The sequence below is a fragment of the Anomaloglossus baeobatrachus genome, chromosome 2 (genome assembly GCF_048569485.1).
Source record: "Anomaloglossus baeobatrachus isolate aAnoBae1 chromosome 2, aAnoBae1.hap1, whole genome shotgun sequence".
NCBI lineage: Eukaryota > Metazoa > Chordata > Amphibia > Anura > Aromobatidae > Anomaloglossus > Anomaloglossus baeobatrachus.
This window is the reverse complement of record NC_134354.1, coordinates 651,559,176-651,578,438: the sequence shown is the minus strand read 5'-3', so window position 1 is coordinate 651,578,438 and position 19,263 is coordinate 651,559,176. Positions and strand designations below refer to the sequence as shown.

Here is a 19,263-nt window from a genome sequence, read left to right as displayed (position 1 = left end):
GCTGATATTGGTGGTCTGATGTTTAGGCACTTCACCAATCTAATATTGATGACCTACCCTGAATATAAGTGATATTAAAATACTGAAAGACTTTTTTCCAAATTCTTACTCGCTCCTGAAATATAGTTCTCTTGACAGCATTAAAGTACTGTTATGTGGCTACTAAAATCTTGCTTGGTCATCTTTTTTAAAAGTGTCAATGATCAGACCGTGTTATTTTCTTTAGGAGCATCTGTAATATGCTCACAATAGGTGTTACGTATCCCTGGACTGCTCCAGGAAGATCATAGATCATTGGCTCTATTAAGCTTATGACGTCACTATCATCAATTGTTTCACTACATGCACTGGAGCATTTTATTACTATGGTAAAGTTGAAGGTTCTTTTTATATTGTTACATGGTAAGAAAGTGCCGTTTGGTGCATAAATCTGAAAAAAACATTTTCATTCCCTTTTATAGGTCAAAAGTAACCTTGAAAAGAAGCAGAATAACAGACAGTGACGATGAGGAGCCGCTAGAAAATGATCAAGGTTTATAGATCTCATATTCAAACACTACACATTATATCATCACTGTCTACAGATATTACACAACTTTCCTTTCTCTTTAAACCAGACCTGTAGAATCTGTCTTTTTAAGAAGCTTTCTCCTGTTAGTGCAGCTTTCCTCACACACTGACCAGCACTTCTGTCCACACAATGGCGGCTGGTGGAGGAACATGAGACCAAGCCGGTCCGTCAGCTCCTCCAATAGGAAAACATTGTACACGGGAAAAGCTGCTTTTCTGTTGGAGAAGCTGATGGACTCTACCACTTGGTCTTTAAGGTGGAGCTGAATTTTCTCTACAGGAGTCACTTTACTTTACAGTATTCTTTTATTGAGCCCAGTATCAGATGCTTGGAACAAGCTTCCATCTGATGTGATTGGAAAATCAATAGTAAAGTCAAACCTGTCTGGGATAAACTAAACTCTGAGAACAATGGAAAGGAAATAGCAAAATGGGCATATTGGATGCACCTGGGTGGCCTTTGTCTGTTAGCAGTCCATTTTACCATGTGCATTGACTAACGCTAAAAGTCCGAGTTTCTACTGACAGAATATTTAACATTGTAACCCCTGTCCTGCTCATGTGTGTATTCTCAGTATTCTCAAGGAACTGTAATCGGTAGACATAGTTTCTTCTTTGTTACTGATCTGCTTCATACTGCAACACATTACTGGAAAGAGAAAAGTTGATGAAATCCAAGATGTTTATCCAAATGTTTATATGTAAAATTCCATACAAATACAATGCCTTCACCTCATATTGGTGCCAAGGTCCTTTTCTTTTCTCTGCTTGTAATATGGTGAAAGCAGCAACCTAAGCTTTGGTTGCTTGCTTGTTTGGTGTTCTAGTATTTCTTTCCATATTTGCTCAATATTTTCAACATTAGCAGCAACACGCTTCAGTTAGTGCTAATGTTTTCTTTGTCGCTCCATTGGGAGACCCAGACAATTGGGTGTATAGGCTATGCCTCCGGAGGCCGCACAAAGTATTACACTAAAAGTGTAAAGCCCCTCCCCTTCTGCCTATACACCCCCCGTGCTCCCACGGGCTCCTCAGTTTTTTGCTTTGTGCGAAGGAGGCAGACATGCACAGCACAGCTCCACAGATTAGTCAGCAGCAGCTGCTGACTGTCGGATGGAAGAAAAGTGGGCCCATATAGGGCCCCCAGCATGCTCCCTTCTCACCCCACTCTTGTCGGCGGTGTTGTTAAGGTTGAGGTATCCATGGCGGGTACGGAGGCTGGAGCCCACATGCTGTTTTCCTTCCCCATCCCCCTTAGGGCTCTGGGTGAAGTGGGATCCTATCGGTCTCCAGGCACTGAGACCGTGCTCCATCCACAACTCCTGGGAGCCTGCTGGATAGGAGCTGAGTATCGTTCAGGGACATGGCCCTGCTACTTGGAGGTACTCTGTGTCCCTGTGGGGACCGAGCACAGCAACACTCCAGCATTGCTGGGTGTGCTAGTGCACCGGGGACCGCGCCGCTGACCGGGTTAATGTGCCATTACACACTCAGCGTCGCTGAGTGTGTTTATGTAGGGGGACTACCGCACTACCGCCGCCGCCATGTTTTAACACTGCGGCGCGGCTGGGACTTGTAGTGCGCCGGGGACTTCCGCGCGGCCGCGCTTTTATGGCAGCCGCGCTTATTACTTGAGTCCCCGGCTTGTACGGCCTAGTGTTTCCTCCTCCCGCCCACAGCCCTGACAGGCAGGGGTAGGGCGGGACGCTGTACAGACGTGCAGCAGTGAGGGCTGGAGCATGCTTTGCATACTCCACCCCCCTCACTGTGCACTGTGAGGCACCAGTTCCCGCACTTTCTGGGTCACGCCCACGGCTCCCTCATCTCCTCAGGACGCCGGCAGCCATTCCTGTCAGCTCCTCGGACGCTGCAGAGGGGGACAAATTCTGGGAGACCCAGGCAGGGATTATGGTGGCCTCACAACCGTTTTAATCGGGTGGTAAGCAGCACCTGTGGTGCTAGCCCCAGTGTGCAGAAGTGTAATTATATGTTTATGATATTTTACACTGTATAGTGCACAGTTGCTTTCTGGCTATATTCCCTATTGTGTTACTCAGGGAAGACATAGCATGGCGCCCACAAAAGGCAAGGGTGCCAAAACACAGGCTTACTATGCTGCCTGCGCCGCATGTAAGACGCCGCTACCGGCAGGTTCCACTGACCCTCACTGTGTGCACTGCTCGGCCCCTGCTGCACTTACTCAGCCGGAGCCTCTGCTAGGGGGGGCCCAGGGGGCTCCACCTGCTGACACTGTCCAGGTGACAGGGACGGAGTTTGCAGTCTTTAAGGATAAACTCTCTGAGACTATGGCTAAGATACTAGAAGTCTTGCAGTCCAGACCGGTATCTCAGCACAGGGACTCTGTTGAATCATTGTTCCCTGGCCCCCCTCAGTTGGACCAACAATGTCCCCCCGGGGATTATCATAGAAACCTGGCTGAGGGCTCTGACACAGACCCCAGTCCCAGACCGACTAAGCGAGCTCGCTTGGCAATTCCCTCGACATCATCATATTGTTCAGGGTCTCAGCGAGGGGAATCTCTGGTTGATGACGCGGAGGTAGCTGATAAGGATTCTGATCCTGAGGCCGCTCTCAATCTTGATACTCCTGACGGGGACGCAATAGTGAACGATCTTATTGCGTCCATCAATAAAATGTTGGATATTTCTCCCTCAGCTCCTCCGGTGGAGGAGTCAGCTTCTCAGCAGGAGAAATTCCGTTTCAGGTTTCCCAAGCGTACACCGAGTATGTTTCTGGACCACTCTGATTTCAGAGAGGCAGTCCAGAATCACCATGATTGTCCAGATAAGCGTTTTTCTAAGCGCCTTAAGGATACACGTTATCCCTTTCCCCCTGACGTGTTCAAGGGTTGGACTCAGTGTCCCAAGGTGGATCCTCCAATCTCCAGACTGGCGGCTAGATCCATACTTGCAGTTGAAGATGGGGCTTCACTCAAAGATGCCACTGACAGACAGATGGAGCTCTGGTTGAAATCCATCTATGAAGCTATCGGCGCTTCTTTTGCCCCAGCATTCGCAGCCGTATGGGCGCTACAAGCTATATCAGCAGGTCAAGCGCAAATTGACGCAGCCACACGCACTTCCGCGCCGCAGGTGGCGTCCATAACCGCTCAGACGTCAGCAATGGCGTCTTACGCTATTAATGCTGTCCTGGACTCTGCGAGCCGTACGGCGGTTGCATCAGCCAATTCGGTGGTACTCCGCAGGGCCTTGTGGCTACGGGAATGGAAGGCAGATTCTGCTTCCAAAAAGCGCTTAACTAGTTTGCCAATTTCTGGCGACCGATTGTTTGGCGAGCGTTTAGATGAAATCATCAAACAATCCAAGGGAAAGGATACATCCTTACCCCAGCCCAAACCGAACATACCCCAACAGAGGAGGGGGCAGTCGAGGTTTCGGTCCTTTCGGGGCGCGGGCAGGTCCCAATTCTCCTCGTCCAAAAGGCCTCAGAAAGATCAAAGGAACTCTGATTCATGGCGGTCTAAGTCACGTCCAAAAAAGACCACAGGAGGTGCAGCTACCAAAGCGGCTTCCTCATGACTTTCGGCCTCCGCAATCTGCATCCTCGGTCGGTGGCAGGCTCTCCCGCTTTTGCGACACCTGGCTGCCACGGGTAAAAGACCGCTGGGTGAGAGACATTCTGTCTCACGGTTACAAGATAGAGTTCACCTCTCGTCCCCCGATTCGATTCTTCAGGTCATCCCCGCCTCCCGAGCGAGCCGAGGCTCTTCTGCAGGCGCTGGGCACTCTGAAGGCAGAAGGAGTGGTGGTCCCTGTTCCTCTTCAGCAACAGGGTCACGGTTGTTACTCCAACCTGTTTGTGGTCCCAAAGAAGGACGGGTCTTTCCGTCCTGTCCTGGACCTGAAACTGCTCAACAAACACGTAAAGACCAGGCGGTTCCGGATGGAATCCCTCCGCTCCGTCATCGCCTCAATGTCCCAGGGAGATTTCCTTGCATCGATCGATATCAAAGATGCTTATCTCCACGTACCGATTGCTCCAGAGCACCAGCGCTTCGCCATAGGAGACGAACACCTGCAGTTCGTGGCACTGCCGTTCGGCCTGGCAACAGCCCCACGGGTTTTCACCAAGGTTATGGCTACTGTAGTAGCGGTCCTCCACTCTCAGGGTCACTCGGTGATCCCTTACTTGGACGATCTCCTGATCAAGGCACCCTCTCAAGAGGCATGCCAACACAGCCTCGACGCTACTCTGGAGACTCTCCAGAGTTTCGGGTGGATCATCAATTTTCCAAAGTCAAATCTGACTCCGGCCCAATCGCTGACATATCTTGGCATGGAGTTTCATACCCTCTCAGCGATAGTGAAGCTTCCGCTGATCAAGCAGCGGTCGCTACAGAAGGGGGTACAATCTCTCCTTCAAGGTCAGGCACACCCCTTGAGGCGCCTCATGCACTTCCTGGGGAAGATGGTGGCGGCAATGGAGGCAGTCCCTTTCGCGCAGTTTCACCTGCGTCCTCTTCAATGGGACATCCTTCGCAAATGGGACAGGAAGCCGACGTCCCTCGACAGGAACGTCTCTCTCTCTCAGGCGACAAAAGCTTCCCTTCGGTGGTGGCTTCTTCCCACTTCATTATCAAAGGGGAAATCATTCCTACCCCCATCCTGGGAGGTGGTCACGACGGACGCGAGTCTGTCAGGGTGGGGAGCGGTTTTTCTCCACCACAGGGCTCAGGGTACGTGGACCCGGCAAGAGTCCTCACTTCAGATCAATGTTCTGGAAATACGGGCAGTGTACCTTGCCCTGAAAGCGTTCCAGCAGTGGCTGGAAGGCAAGCAGATCCGAATTCAATCGGACAATTCCACAGCGGTGGCATACATCAACCACCAAGGCGGCACACGCAGTCGGCAAGCCTTCCAGGAAGTCCGGCGGATCTTGATGTGGGTGGAAGCCACGGCCTCACCATCTCTGCAGTTCACATCCCGGGCGTGGAAAACTGGGAAGCAGATTATCTCAGTCGCCAGGGCATGGACGCAGGGGAATGGTCCCTTCACCCGGACGTGTTTCAGGAGATCTGTTGCCGCTGGGGGGTGCCGGACGTCGACCTCATGGCGTCCCGGCACAACAACAAGGTACCGACGTTCATGGCACGGTCTCAAGATCCCAGAGCTATGGCGGCAGACGCCTTAGTTCAGGATTGGTCGCAGTTTCAGCTCCCTTATGTGTTTCCTCCGCTGGCACTGTTGCCCAGAGTGTTACGCAAGATCAGGGCCGACTGCCGCCGCGTCATCCTCGTCGCTCCAGACTGGCCGAGGAGGTCGTGGTACCCGGATCTGTGGCATCTCACGGTCGGCCAACCGTGGGCACTACCAGACCGACCAGACTTGCTGTCTCAAGGGCCGTTTTTCATCTGAATTCTGCGGCCCTCAACCTGACTGTGTGGCCATTGAGTCCTGGATCCTAGCGTCTTCAGGATTATCTCAAGAGGTCATTGCCACTATGAGACAGGCTAGGAAACCAACGTCCGCCAAGATCTACCACAGGACGTGGAAAATTTTCCTGTCATGGTGCTCTGCTCAGGGTTTTTCTCCCTGGCCTTTTGCCTTGCCCACTTTTCTGTCCTTCCTTCAATCTGGACTTGAAAAGGGTTTGTCGCTCGGCTCCCTTAAGGGACAAGTCTCAGCGCTCTCTGTGTTTTTCCAGAAGCGCCTAGCCAGACTTCCACAGGTACGCACGTTCCTGCAGGGGGTTTGTCACATCGTTCCTCCTTACAAGCGGCCGTTAGAACCCTGGGATCTGAACAGGGTGCTGGTGGCTCTTCAGAAACCACCATTCGAGCCAATGAGGGATATTTCTCTCTCACGCCTTTCGCAGAAAGTGGTCTTCCTAGTAGCGGTCACCTCTCTTCGGAGAGTGTCTGAGCTAGCAGTGTTGTCGTGCAAAGCCCCTTTCCTGGTGTTTCACCAGGAAAAGGTGGTTCTGCGTCCGGTTCCGGAATTTCTCCCCAAGGTGGTATCCCCTTTTCATCTCAATCAGGATATCTCCTTACCCTCTTTTTGTCCTCATCCAGTTCACCAATATGAAAAGGATTTGCACTTGTTAGATCTGGTGAGAGCACTCAGACGCTACATTTCTCGTACGGCGCCCCTGCGCTGCTCGGATGCACTCTTTGTCCTTGTCGCTGGCCAGCGTAAAGGGTCACAGGCTTCCAAATCAACCCTGGCTCGGTGGATCAAGGAGCCAATTCTCGAAGCTTACCGTTCTGCTGGGCTTCTTGTTCCCGCAGGGCTGAAGGCCCATTCTACCAGAGCCGTGGGCGCGTCCTGGGCTTTGAGGCACCAGGCTACGGCTCAGCAGGTGTGTCAGGCGGCTACCTGGTCGAGCCTGCACACTTTCACGAAACACTATCAGGTGCACACCTATGCTTCGGCGGATGCCAGCCTAGGTAGACGAGTCCTTCAGGCGGCGGTTGCCCACCTGTAGGAAGGGGCCGTTTTACGGCTCCATTACGAGGTATTATTTTACCCACCCAGGGACTGCTTTTGGACGTCCCAATTGTCTGGGTCTCCCAATGGAGCGACAAAGAAGAAGGGAATTTTGTTTACTTACCGTAAATTCCTTTTCTTCTAGCTCCAATTGGGAGACCCAGCACCCGCCCCTGTCTTTTTGTGTACACATGTTGTTCATGTTGAATGGTTTCAGTTCTCCGATATTCCTTCGGAGTGAATTTACTTTAAGCCAGTTTATAATTTTTTCCTCCTTCTTGCTTTTGCACCAAAACTGAGGAGCCCGTGGGAGCACGGGGGGTGTATAGGCAGAAGGGAAGGGGCTTTACACTTTTAGTGTAATGCTTTGTGCGGCCTCCGGAGGCATAGCCTATACACCCAATTGTCTGGGTCTCCCAATTGGAGCTAGAAGAAAAGGAATTTACGGTAAGTAAACAAAATTCCCTTCTTCTGATCTTTACCAAGAGGGTGTTGCTCACATGCCCCCATGAATCCAGTGAGCCACACACCCTTGTAAAGACCATTAACATTAGCGCTAAATATGAGGCCCAGATCTCTGGAAATATATCAGATTTATAAATGAAAAAACCTGAATACCTAGTGGAGCTGCAGGAATAGAAAAAAAGTCAACTTTTGACCCGTGACAGGCCCTCTTTAAGGGTAAAGGAAACCTGACGAGCTTACAGAAGTGTGACCAAGATCTCGTTTGCTTTCATGTTCTGGCTCCATACAAGCTTTGTCCTTCCATAACATCCTATGTGCCTCCAGTTTTATACTGAAATATGCATACTTTCTTTTGTAAACATATTTGAGAGGGGGGAAACAAAACAACAAAATACTTGTGTAGGATGTTACCATACTGTACTAGGGCTTTGTAGCAGTGAGTTTGTCTTTGACCACAGGCTCTTTGTTCAGTGGTGGTGACTTACTGGTAGCAGCTGTTTGTCCATATGTTGGGACAACAGTGTAGTGTACCGCCCCGGGACTCGGCCGGCTGCAGAGCCGCTCGGGTCCGGGCTCGTTCGGTGGGTGGCTCGAGCGCCTCCGGACCCGGGAGTCACGTCGCTCTGAAAGGGAGTTGGCGCTATGTGTAGGGATTTCGGTGGGGAAGATTCACGGCCGAGGCCGTGGAATTTAAAGGTGTAAGTTCGTGACGCCACCCACGGGTTGTGGTGAATGTGGGCACCACCGCTGCCGTTAACTAGGCTCCCGTGGACGTTGTTATGCAGCCTGGTGTTGACCCCTCCGTGGGCAGGGGGTGATGGTCCCGGGGCCCGGTGGTTGTGAGGTGTGGGCAAGATGGTGTGGTGTGGTGCGGTGCGCGGCCCGAGGGCACTGTTGTACTCACTATGACAGATACACCGGAGTCTCTGGTAAACCAAAAAGGATGGTGGTCGGTGCTTGCAGCCTGCTGCGCTTTGCCCCTTTCTCAGGTTGGTGGTTCCCGCCTTTCTCCTGCACCTCTTTGTAGAACTTGACTGGCTATGCTTCAGCAGCGGTAGTCCGCTCCCCAGCTTGGTGTGTCGGGGAACCCGTTTGCCCGCAGGCGCTGGCCCATGGGATCTCTCTGCCTGTGCAGTGGCTTTATATCCCCCTCGGTGGGCTGTTGTTGTCTTTCGGGTCTTAGGACGGGAAAGGACCTAAGGTCCAGACCTCAATCAGTAAATTCGACGTGGTCCAGTGGCTTCTGGACCTCGTTCTGGGCCTGAGTACCCCTCCTGGTGCTCCGATTTCCAGTTGGCTCCCCGGTTCGGTTCCGGCGGGCCACTACCCTGTCCCGGTCCCTTACGGTTACACCAGCAGTCTTCCCGGCTCCTGCAGGTGGCAACCACCGTCTGCCTCCTTGCCAGAGGTGTCCGGGCTCCAACCCAGACACCTGGTGTTAGACTGTGGCAGACCTGGTCACAGGTCTGCACTTGAACTCCACTCCACTTAACTTCACTGTCCAAACTCAACTCTTTCTTTGTTTTTCCTGCCTCAGGGCCTGTGTACTTCTTGGTGGGTGTGGTCAACCACTTGGCTCCGCCCCCTAGTGTGAACATCAAACCCTGAGGGAGGTGACAAGGCTTTGTAGGTTGGCTGCTGTCACCTTATTAGGGGCTGGTGTTTGTGCAGGGGGTCTACCTGTGACTACCTGGCTAGTCCAGGGCGTCACAATAGATCTTGGATTAATCCCCACCAGCCCCCTTAGACACTGCACTTAAGGGATCATTCACATGACCGTTCCGTTTTTGCGGTCCGCAAAACACCGTCCGTTTTTTTCACGGATGCATCCGTGTGGCATCTGCTCCGTTCCGTATACGAGCCGTGTGTCATCTGTGTGCCTTCCGTTTTTTTTACAGACCGCAAAACATGGAAGCAGCTAGATAGATAAATAGATGGATAGCTAGAGGGATAGATAGAAAGATAGAGGGGTAGATAGACAGAGAGATGAATGAATGGAGGGATAGATAGAGGGATAGCTAGAGAGATAAATAATAGATGAGAAAGACATATAGTGTCCCACTCCCCAGCATTTTGTAATCTTGCACCCTTTAGTGCCTTTCATGTGGCACTAAAGGGTGCTTAGCCTTGTATTTAGCCAAAAAATAAATAATTAAAAAAAAAACGACGTGGGGGCCCCCTATTTTCTGTAGCCAACTCTGGTAAAGCAGACGGCTGCAGACTACAGCTGGCTGCTTCACCTTGGCTGGTAATCCAAAACAGAGGGCACTCCACGCTGTTATTTTAAATTAAATAATTTAAAACAAAAAACGTGGGGTACCCCCCAAATTGGATCACCAGCCAAAGTAAAGCGGACAGCTGTGGTCTGGTATTCTCAGACTAGGGAGATCCGCAGTTCTTGGATCCTCCCCAGCCTAAGAATAGCAGGCTGCAGCCGCCCCAGAAGTGGTGCATCCATTAGATGCGCCGATCCTGGTGCTTTGCCGCAGCTCATCCCGATGCCCTGGTGCGGTGGCAAACTGGGTAATATATTGGGTTGATACCAGATGTGTAATGTCACCTGGCATCAAGCCCTGGGGTTACTGATGTCACGGCGTCTATTAGATACCCGACATCACTAACCCAGTCAGTAATAAAAAAATAGACGACAAACATATTTTTAATTGAAAAAAAACTCCCCAACACATTCCCTCTTTCACCAATTTATTGAAAAGAAAAAACAAATCCGGGTCCAGCGTAATCCAATAAGGGTGGGGGGTCCCCACGACAATCCATACTCGCTGTCCCAGTCAATGAAGAATAGAATGTTCCTCACTGGCTGGGAGAGCAGTGCTTTGACCTGAGCTAACATCAGTAGGTCAGCCCAGGTCACTGCAGGGCATGACCAGCACTGACTTCAGGAGGTTAGCTAAGTACATTACCTGCGGTGATGGAAGCCGCTGCACTCCTGATATCAGCGCTGGTCATCGAGTTCTATGCCCGCCGCGTTCTCAGATCACCTCTCGCGAGAGGCCCGTGACATCACCACTAGTCACAGTCTTGGGCCGCCGGCGATAGGTGATGTAAGAACGCGGCTGTCAGTGACGAGCGCTGATGTCAGGATGGCAGGACTTCATCACCGCAGGTAATGAACTTACTAATCTCCTGACGGCAACGCTCATTATCACTGCGGCAGCTCGCACTGCAGTGCGGGCATATGCTGACATAGCAGTGCAGGCATATGCGGACACACTGCAGTGCGGGCATATGCTGACATTGCAGTGCAGGCATATGCGGACACACTGCAGTGCGGGCATATGCTGACATTGCAGTGCGGGCATATGCGGACACACTGCAGTGCGGGCATATGCTGACACACTGCAGTGCGGGCATATGCTGACACACTGCAGTGCGGGCATATGCTGACATTGCAGTGCGGGCATATGCGGACACACTGCAGTGTGGGCATATACTGACATTGCAGTACGGGCATATGCGGACACACTGCAGTGCGGGCATATGCTGACATTGTAGTGCAGGCAGCCGCGGAGCAGGAGCGGGACACAGACCGTACAGGCACCCAATAGAGGTCATACGGAAGTGCTTCCGTGCGGCTTCCGTGCCGTGGATTTTGCGGGCCCATTGACTTGTATTGAGTCACGGTCTATTATCACGGAGCAGAATAGGACATGTTCCATTATAACAGAATGGACATACGGCATCCGATGTGGTTTTTTTTGTAGGATCGGATGCACACGGAAGTGCTACTGTGTACCATCCGATTCTACACAAAAGACATTGAAAAGATGGTCCTGTCCGTGGGTCCGCAAAAAAACAGGAACTGACCAGGACAGACGGAATGGTCGTGTGAATGAGCCCTAACAATGACACGTTTCTCCTACTTGTTTTATAATCTCTCTGTAGAAGCTTCTTTACTGACGTAAGATTAACTTTTCCTTGTCATCAACGTTCTGAAGGAAGTAATATATATATTTATTCTAGATGAACAGCCAGACATCTCTGGGGCAGCTAGTGATTCTGAAGATGAAGACCTTCAGCCAACTAAGAAAAAACGCCTTCGAATTGAGGATGAAGATGAAGATTAGTTTTTCTCTACAATTAGAGCATTTGATTATCAGTGTCTGCTAACTAGGTGCTCACTGTTTCTGTTTAATCCATGATATTGTATTATAGCTAAGGTCCTTCTTAAAAGGTTTGTCCCGTTTTCTACTAAAAATCTGCAGTCACTCGATTCACCACAAGATGTCTGTATACTCTGGAGTTGCCACACCGAGCAGGCGGTCCATGACCACAAGTATGTGATTTGCATGCATCCAGCCACTTTGCGACAACATGCTCAGCTTCCATCGATTTATTTGTATTGAGTTAGGCCGAGCACATCTAGTCGGCATATGACTGCGTGTATGCCAACCATATACTCACGGTCACGTGACCACACACTCTGTGGCGACACCAGAAAATCCTGACTGTTTGAACTACACGTTTTGTAAGAATTCAGAACTCTGCAGTTAAAGAGACCGCAGACGCTTACCAGAAGCCTGAACAACCCTTTTAAGGTGTGTTTATATTTGACCTTCTCTGACACTGTTACACTCAATCAGTAACTTGTTTGCAGATCGATGGTCGTTCAATTGCTTGACTACAGAGGCAGACCAGACCGTACTTCTGGCACATAGGTTGTCGTTGTTCTCGGCAGCGCGAGTATCGTTCCCAGTTTATATGGACCTTTTACGTTATTTGGATATTGTTCAATAGTTCTTAACACATTGTTTAATATGATCAGCTTTGAAAAAAAAATATGCCAACTGTGTTTATAAAATTATTTTTGTTTTTAAAATATATTTTCTATATGGCTGGGATGTCCAAACCATCAAAGTGTTTGATTCAGTATTGCACAAAAGAATGTACTGCTGTGTTTTAATGAAGTTTGTTAACTAGGATAACTGTTTAGTGAGTATGATAATAAAATTGTATGTACTTTGCTTACAGATGAATTACTTTTTCACATGCACAAATACTTTGTTTCCGACATATTACTAAAGTATACAAAAAATTAATTTATATGCATTTGTTATTTTTCAAAACGTTATTGAGATGGGGGGAAGATGTCTACAACACATCAGAAATTTGTTGCTCGACATGAATCTTGTTAATGTAGGGAGTGTTGAGATGTTTTTATGTGCAAGATTACAGATCATAATAACCTTCAGAGGTTGTTTTAACCCCTTAACGACCTTTGACGTACTGAGTACGTCATGGTGACATGGTGCTAAACGACCCATGACGTACTCAGTACGTCATGGCGAAATCGCGGTCCCGGAGCCCCGGGGAGTGAAATTTGTTTACTTAAACGGTAGATTCGGGAAGGAGGGGACCTCTGCCTGACCTCAGTAGGGGTGGTGCCTCCTCCCCGAACCTACAGAGGCTGTGATTGGCTGACAAACGCCGCTCAGCCAATTACAGTCACTGTAATGTGTCAGCCATTGAAAATGGCTGACACATTGAAATTCAGCCATAATCAGTGCTGCTGTAGCACTGATGACTGGCTGGAGCTGGGTGAACTTTGTTTCACCCGCCCCCAGCTCTGATTGGAGAGACCGGCCTTGTGACCGATCTCTCCCAATCACTGTGGATCTTGTGCCGCTACCCTCAGCTTCACTCCGTCCGTGAAAGCTGATGAGAGCGGTCGCTGTAGGTGCCCATCGGTAAGTTATAGCCCCCCCCCCCCCCCCCGATCCACCGCTGCTCCCCCCCGATCCACCGCTGCTCCCCGCCGATCCACCGCTGCTCCCCGCCGATCCACCGCTGCTCCCCGCCGATCCACCGCTGCTCCCCGCCGATCCACCGCTGCTCCCCGCCAATCCACCGCTGCTGCCCGTCGATCCACCGCTGCTGCCCGCCGATTCACCGCTGCTCCCCACGATCCACCGCTGCTCCCCGCCAAGCCGCTGTTCCCGCCGCTGTCCCTGCCCGCCACGCCGCTATTCCCGCCGCTGTCCCTGCCCGCCACGCCGCTATTCCCGCCACTGTCCCTGCCCGCCACGCCGCTATTCCCGCCACTGTCCCTGCCCGCCACGCCGCTTTACACGCCGCTGTCCCCGCCGCCACCGTCCCCTTTCAGTCGCACCCACCTTTTTCAGCCGCCGCTGCACCCGATCGGCCGCCGCCTCCATCGGCTGCCACTGCACCTAATCGGCTGCCGCCTTCCATGTGCTGATTCCCCTCCATGTGCTGATTCCCCTCCATGTGCTGATTCCCCTCCATGTGCTGATTCCCCTCCATGTGCTGATTCCCCTCCATGTGCTGATTCCCCTCCATGTGCTGATTCCCCTCCATGTGCTGCCTCCCCTCCATGTGCTGCCTCCTCTCCCCCCTCCCTCCATGTGCTGCCTCCTCTCCCCCCTCCCTCCATGTGCTGCCTCCTCTCCCCCCTCCCTCCATGTGCTGCCTCCTCTCCCCGCTCCCTCCATGTGCTGCCTCCTCTCCCCCCCTCCCTCCATGTGCTGCCTCCTCTCCCCCCCTCCCTCCATGTGCTGCCTCCTCTCCCCCCCTCCCTCCATGTGCTGCCTCCTCTCCCCCCCTCCCTCCATGTGCTGCCTCCTCTCCCCCCCTCCCTCCATGTGCTGCCTCCTCTCCCCCCCTCCCTCCATGTGCTGCCTCCTCTCCCCCCTCCCTCCATGTGCTGCCTCCTCTCCCCCCCTCCCTCCATGTGCTGCCTCCTCTCCCCCCCTCCCTCCATGTGCTGCCTCCTCTCCCCCCCTCCCTCCATGTGCTGCCTCCTCTCCCCCCCTCCCTCCATGTGCTGCCTCCTCTCCCCCCCTCCCTCCATGTGCTGCCTCCTCTCCCCCCCTCCCTCCATGTGCTGCCTCCTCTTCCCCCCTCCCTCCATGTGCTGCCTCCTCTCCCCCCCCCTCCCTCCATGTGCTGCCTCCTCTCCCCCCCTCCCTCCATGTGCTGCCTTCCCCCCCTCCATGTGCCATCGCTCTCTCCCATCAGACTCTGCCCCCCTCCCTGATCTGCTGCCTGCTCTCTCCCATCCTTTTCACCCTCCTTCATCTGCTGCCTTTTCTGTCTGCTGTGATCCTGCTGCCTAGATCAATCCTGTAAGGTAGCTATCCCCAATCTCACCTCCCACCCCCCCATCCTCCGCCGCTCCTCCATCCGCTGCGCCCTTTCCCATCCTCCATCCGCTGCGCCTTTTCTCATCTGCCGCTCCTCCATCCGCTTCGCCTTTTCTCATCTGCCGCTCCTCCATCCGCTGCGCCTTTTCTCATCTGCCGCTCCTCCATCCGCTGCGCCTTTTCTCATCTGCCGCTCCTCCATCCGCTGCGCCTTTTCTCATCTGCCGCTCCTCCATCCGCTGCGCCTTTTCTCATCCTCTGCCGCTCCTCCATCCGCTGCGCCTTTTCCCATCCTCTGCCACTCCTCCATCCGCTGCGCCTTTTCCCATCCTCTGCCGCTCCTCCATCCGCTGCGCCTTTTCCCAGCCACCATCCGCTGCGCCCTTTCTCATCTGCCGCCCCTCCATCCGCTGCCGCGCCCTCTTGCATCGCATTATCCAGCGCAGTTGCTCGCTTCCAGACTGCAGTGGATGATGCGATGCGAGACTCGTGCATTGCTCTCACGTTTGGCACTGGTCTTAGTGGCAGGCGCTCTTTTTTTTTTTTTTTTTTTTTTTTTTTTTTACTGATGTCTGTATTTTTTATTTCGCCAAACTAATTTTTTTTGTATGGGGGGGGTCTAGTTTCCAAAATGGGATCACATGTGGGGGAGCTCCATTGTTTTGGCACCTCAGGGGGTCTCCAAATGAAACATGGCGTCTGCTAATAATTCCAATCAATTTTACTGTGAAATGGCGCTCCTTCTCTTCTGAGCCCCGCCGTACGCCCAAACAATTGATTTCCACCACATATGAGGTATCGTCGTACTCAGGAGAAATTGCACAATACATTTTATGGTGCATTTTTTCTGATACCCTTGTGGAAAAAAAAGCTACCTGTTTGAAAAAACAATTTTGTGGTAAAAAAAAGAATAAAATATTTTCACGGCTGAACATTACAAACGTTTGTGAAGCCTCCAGGGGTTCAAAGTGCTCACTAAACAGCTAGATAAATTCCATGAGGGGTCTAGTTTCCAAAATGGGGTCAATTGTGGGGGAGCTCCATTGTTTAGGCACTTCAGGGGGGTCTCCAAACGCAACATGGCGTCCGCTAATAATTCCAACCAATTTTGCTGTGAAATGGCGCTCCTTGCCTTCCGAGTCCTGCCGTGCGCCCAAACATTTGATTTCCACCACATATGGGGTATCTGCGTACTCAGGAGAAAATGCACAATACATTTTATGGTGCATTTTTTCCTGATACCCTTGTGATAAAAAAAGCTACCTGGTTGAAGCAACAGTTTTGTCGTAAAAAACATTTTTTTTCTTTTCACGGCTCAACGTTATAAACTTCTGTGAAGCCCCCAGGGGTTCAAAGTGCACATCAAACATCTAGAAAAAATATTTGAGGGCTCTAGTTTCCAAAATGGGGTCACTTATGGGGGAGCTCCATTGTTTAGGCACCACGGGGAGTCTTCAAACCCGACATGGCGTCCACTAATGAGTGCAGCTAATTTTGCACTCAAAAATTCAAATGGCGCTCCTTGCCTTCCGAGTCCTGCTGTGTGCCCAAACATTTGATTACCACCACATATGGGGTATCTGCGTACTCAGGAGAAAATGCACAATACATTTTATGGTGCATTTTTTCCTGATACCCTTGTGATAAAAAAAGCTACCTGGTTGAAGCAACAGTTTTGTCGTAAAAAACATTTTTTTTCTTTTCACGGCTCAACGTTATAAACTTCTGTGAAGCCCCCAGGGGTTCAAAGTGTACATCAAACATCTAGAAAAAATATTTGAGGGCTCTAGTTTCCAAAATGGGGTCACTTATGGGGGAGCTCCATTGTTTAGGCACCACGGAGAGTCTTCAAACCCGACATGGCGTCCACTAATGAGTGCAGCTAATTTTGCACTCAAAAATTCAAATGGCGCTCCTTGCCTTCCGAGTCCTGCTGTGTGCCCAAACATTTGATTACCACCACATATGGGGTATCTGCGTACTCAGGAGAAAATGCACGATACATTTTATGATGCATTTTTCCTGATACCCTTGTGAAAATACTAATTTTTATGGCTAAAGTAACATTTCTTTGTCGCTCCATTGGGAGACCCAGACAATTGGGTGTATAGGCTATGCCTCCGGAGGCCGCACAAAGTATTACACTAAAAGTGTAAAGCCCCTCCCCTTCTGCCTATACACCCCCCGTGCTCCCACGGGCTCCTCAGTTTTTATGCTTTGTGCGAAGGAGGCAGACATGCACGCACAGCTCCATAGATTGGTCAGCAGCAGCTGCTGACTATGTCGGATGGAAGAAAAGTGGGCCCATATAGGGCCCCCAGCATGCTCCCTTCTCACCCCACTCTTGTCGGCGGTGTTGTTAAGGTTGAGGTATCCATTGCGGGTACGTAGGCTGGAGCCCACATGCTGTTTTCCTTCCCCATCCCCCTTAGGGCTCTGGGTGAAGTGGGATCCTATCGGTCTCCAGGCACTGAGACCGTGCTTCATCCACAACTCCTGGGAGCCTGCTGGATAGGAGCCGGGTATCGTTCAGGGACATGGCCCTGCTACTTGGAGGTACTCTGTGTCCCCGTGGGGACCGAGCACAGCAACACTCCAGCATTGCTGGGTGTGCTAGTGCACCGGGGACCGCGGCGCTGACCGGGTTAAATGTGCCATTACACACTCAGCGTCGCTGAGTGTGTTTATGTAGGGGGACTACCGCGCTGACCGCCGCCGCCATGTTTAGCACTGAGGCGCGGCTGGGACTTGTAGTGCGCCGGGGACTTCCGCGCGGCCGCGCTTTTACGGCGGCCGCGCTTATTACTCGAGTCCCCGGCTTTTGCGGCCTAGTCTTTCTTCCTCCCGCCCACAGCCCTGACAAGCAGGGGAAGGGCGGGACGCTGTACAGACGAGCAGCAATGAGGGCTGGAGAATGCTTTGCATACTCCACCCCCCTCACTGTGCACTGTGGGGCACCAGTTCCCGCACTTTCTGGGTCACGCCCACGGCTCCCTCCTCTCCTCAGGACGCCGGCAGCCATTCCTGTCAGCTCCTCGGACGCTGCAGAGGGGGACAAATTCTGGGAGACCCAGGCAGGGATTCTAGTGGCCTCACAACCGCTTTAAGCGGCTGGTAAGCAGCACCTGTGGTGCTAGCCCCATTGTGCAGAAGTGTAATTATATGTTTATGGTATATACTTTACACTGTATAGTGCACAGTTGTTTTCTGGCTATATACCCTATTGTGTTGCTCAGGGAAGACAATAGCATGGCGCCCACAAAAGGCAGGGGTGCCAAAACACAGGCTTACTATGCTGCCTGCGCCGCATGTACGACGCCGCTACCGGCAGGTTCCACTGACCCTCATTGTGTGCACTGCTCGGCCCCTACTGCACTTGCTCAGCCGGAGCCTCTGCTAAGAGGGGCCCAGGGGGAGCCACCTGCTGACACTCTCCAGGTGACAGGGACGGAGTTTGCAGTCTTTACAGATAAACTCTCTGAAACTATGGCTAAGATACTAGAAGCCTTGCAGTCCAGACCGGTATCTCAGCACAGGGACTCTGTTGAATCATTGTTCCCTGGCCCCCCTCAGTTGGACCAACAATGTCCCCCCGGGGTATCTCATAGATCCCAGGCTGGGGGCTCTGACACGGACCCCAGCCCCAGACCGATTAAGCGAGCTCGCTTGGAAATTCCCTCGACATCATCATATTGTTCAGGGTCTCAGCGGGGGGAATCTCTGGTTGATGACGCGGAGACAGCTGATCAGGATTCTGATCCTGAGGCCGCTCTCAATCTTGATACTCCGGACGGGGACGCCATAGTGAACGATCTTATTGCGTCCATCAATCGAATGTTGGATATTTCTCCCTCAGCTCCTCCGGTGGAGGAGTCAGCTTCTCAGCAGGAGAAATTCCGTTTCAGGTTTCCCAAGCGTACACCGAGTATGTTTCTGGACCACTCTGATTCAGAGAGGCAGTCCAGAATCACCATGATTGTCCAGATAAGCGTTTTTCTAAGCGCCTTAAGGATACACGTTATCCCTTTCCCCCTGACGTGGTCAAAGGTTGGACTCAGTGTCCCAAGGTGGATCCTCCAATCTCCAGACTGGCGGCTAGATCCATACTTGCAGTGGAAGATGGGGCTTCACTCAAAGATGCCACTGACAGGCAGATGGAGCTCTGGTTGAAATCCATCTATGAAGCTATCGGCGCTTCTTTTGCCCCAGCATTCGCAGCCGTATGGGCGCTACAAGCTATATCAGCAGGTCAAGCGCAAATCGACGCAGCCACACGCACTTCCGCGCCGCAGGTGGCGTCCATAACCGCTCAGACGTCGGCAATGGCGTCTTACGCTATTAATGCTGTCCTGGACTCTGCGAGCCGTACGGCGGTTGCATCCGCCAATTCGGTGGTACTCCGCAGGGCCTTGTGGCTACGGGAATGGAAGGCAGATTCTGCTTCCAAAAAGCGCTTAACTAGTCTGCCAATTTCTGGCGACCGATTGTTTGGCGAGCGTTTGGATGAAATCATCAAACAATCCAAGGGAAAGGATACTTCCTTACCCCAGCCCAAACCGAACATACCCCAACAGAGGAGGGGGCAGTCGAGGTTTCGGTCCTTTCGGGGCGCGGCAGGTCCCAATTCCCCTCGTCCAAAA

The 19,263-nt window shown here is 51.9% G+C and overlaps 1 protein-coding gene across 3 annotated transcripts in view; it reads left to right on the top strand.

The window, feature by feature from the left end:
- TIMELESS (timeless circadian regulator) overlaps positions 1-12,526 on the top strand; it is a 215,369-nt gene extending 202,843 nt beyond the window's left edge. For all 3 annotated transcript variants that reach the window (XM_075337008.1, XM_075337010.1, XM_075337009.1), the window contains 2 exons: positions 462-532; positions 11,484-12,526. In XM_075337008.1, coding sequence (XP_075193123.1) covers positions 462-532; positions 11,484-11,587 — 175 coding nt within the window. In that variant the 3' untranslated portion in view covers positions 11,588-12,526. The remainder of the gene's footprint in view (positions 1-461; positions 533-11,483) is intronic.
- The last annotated feature ends 6,737 nt before the right edge of the window (positions 12,527-19,263 follow it).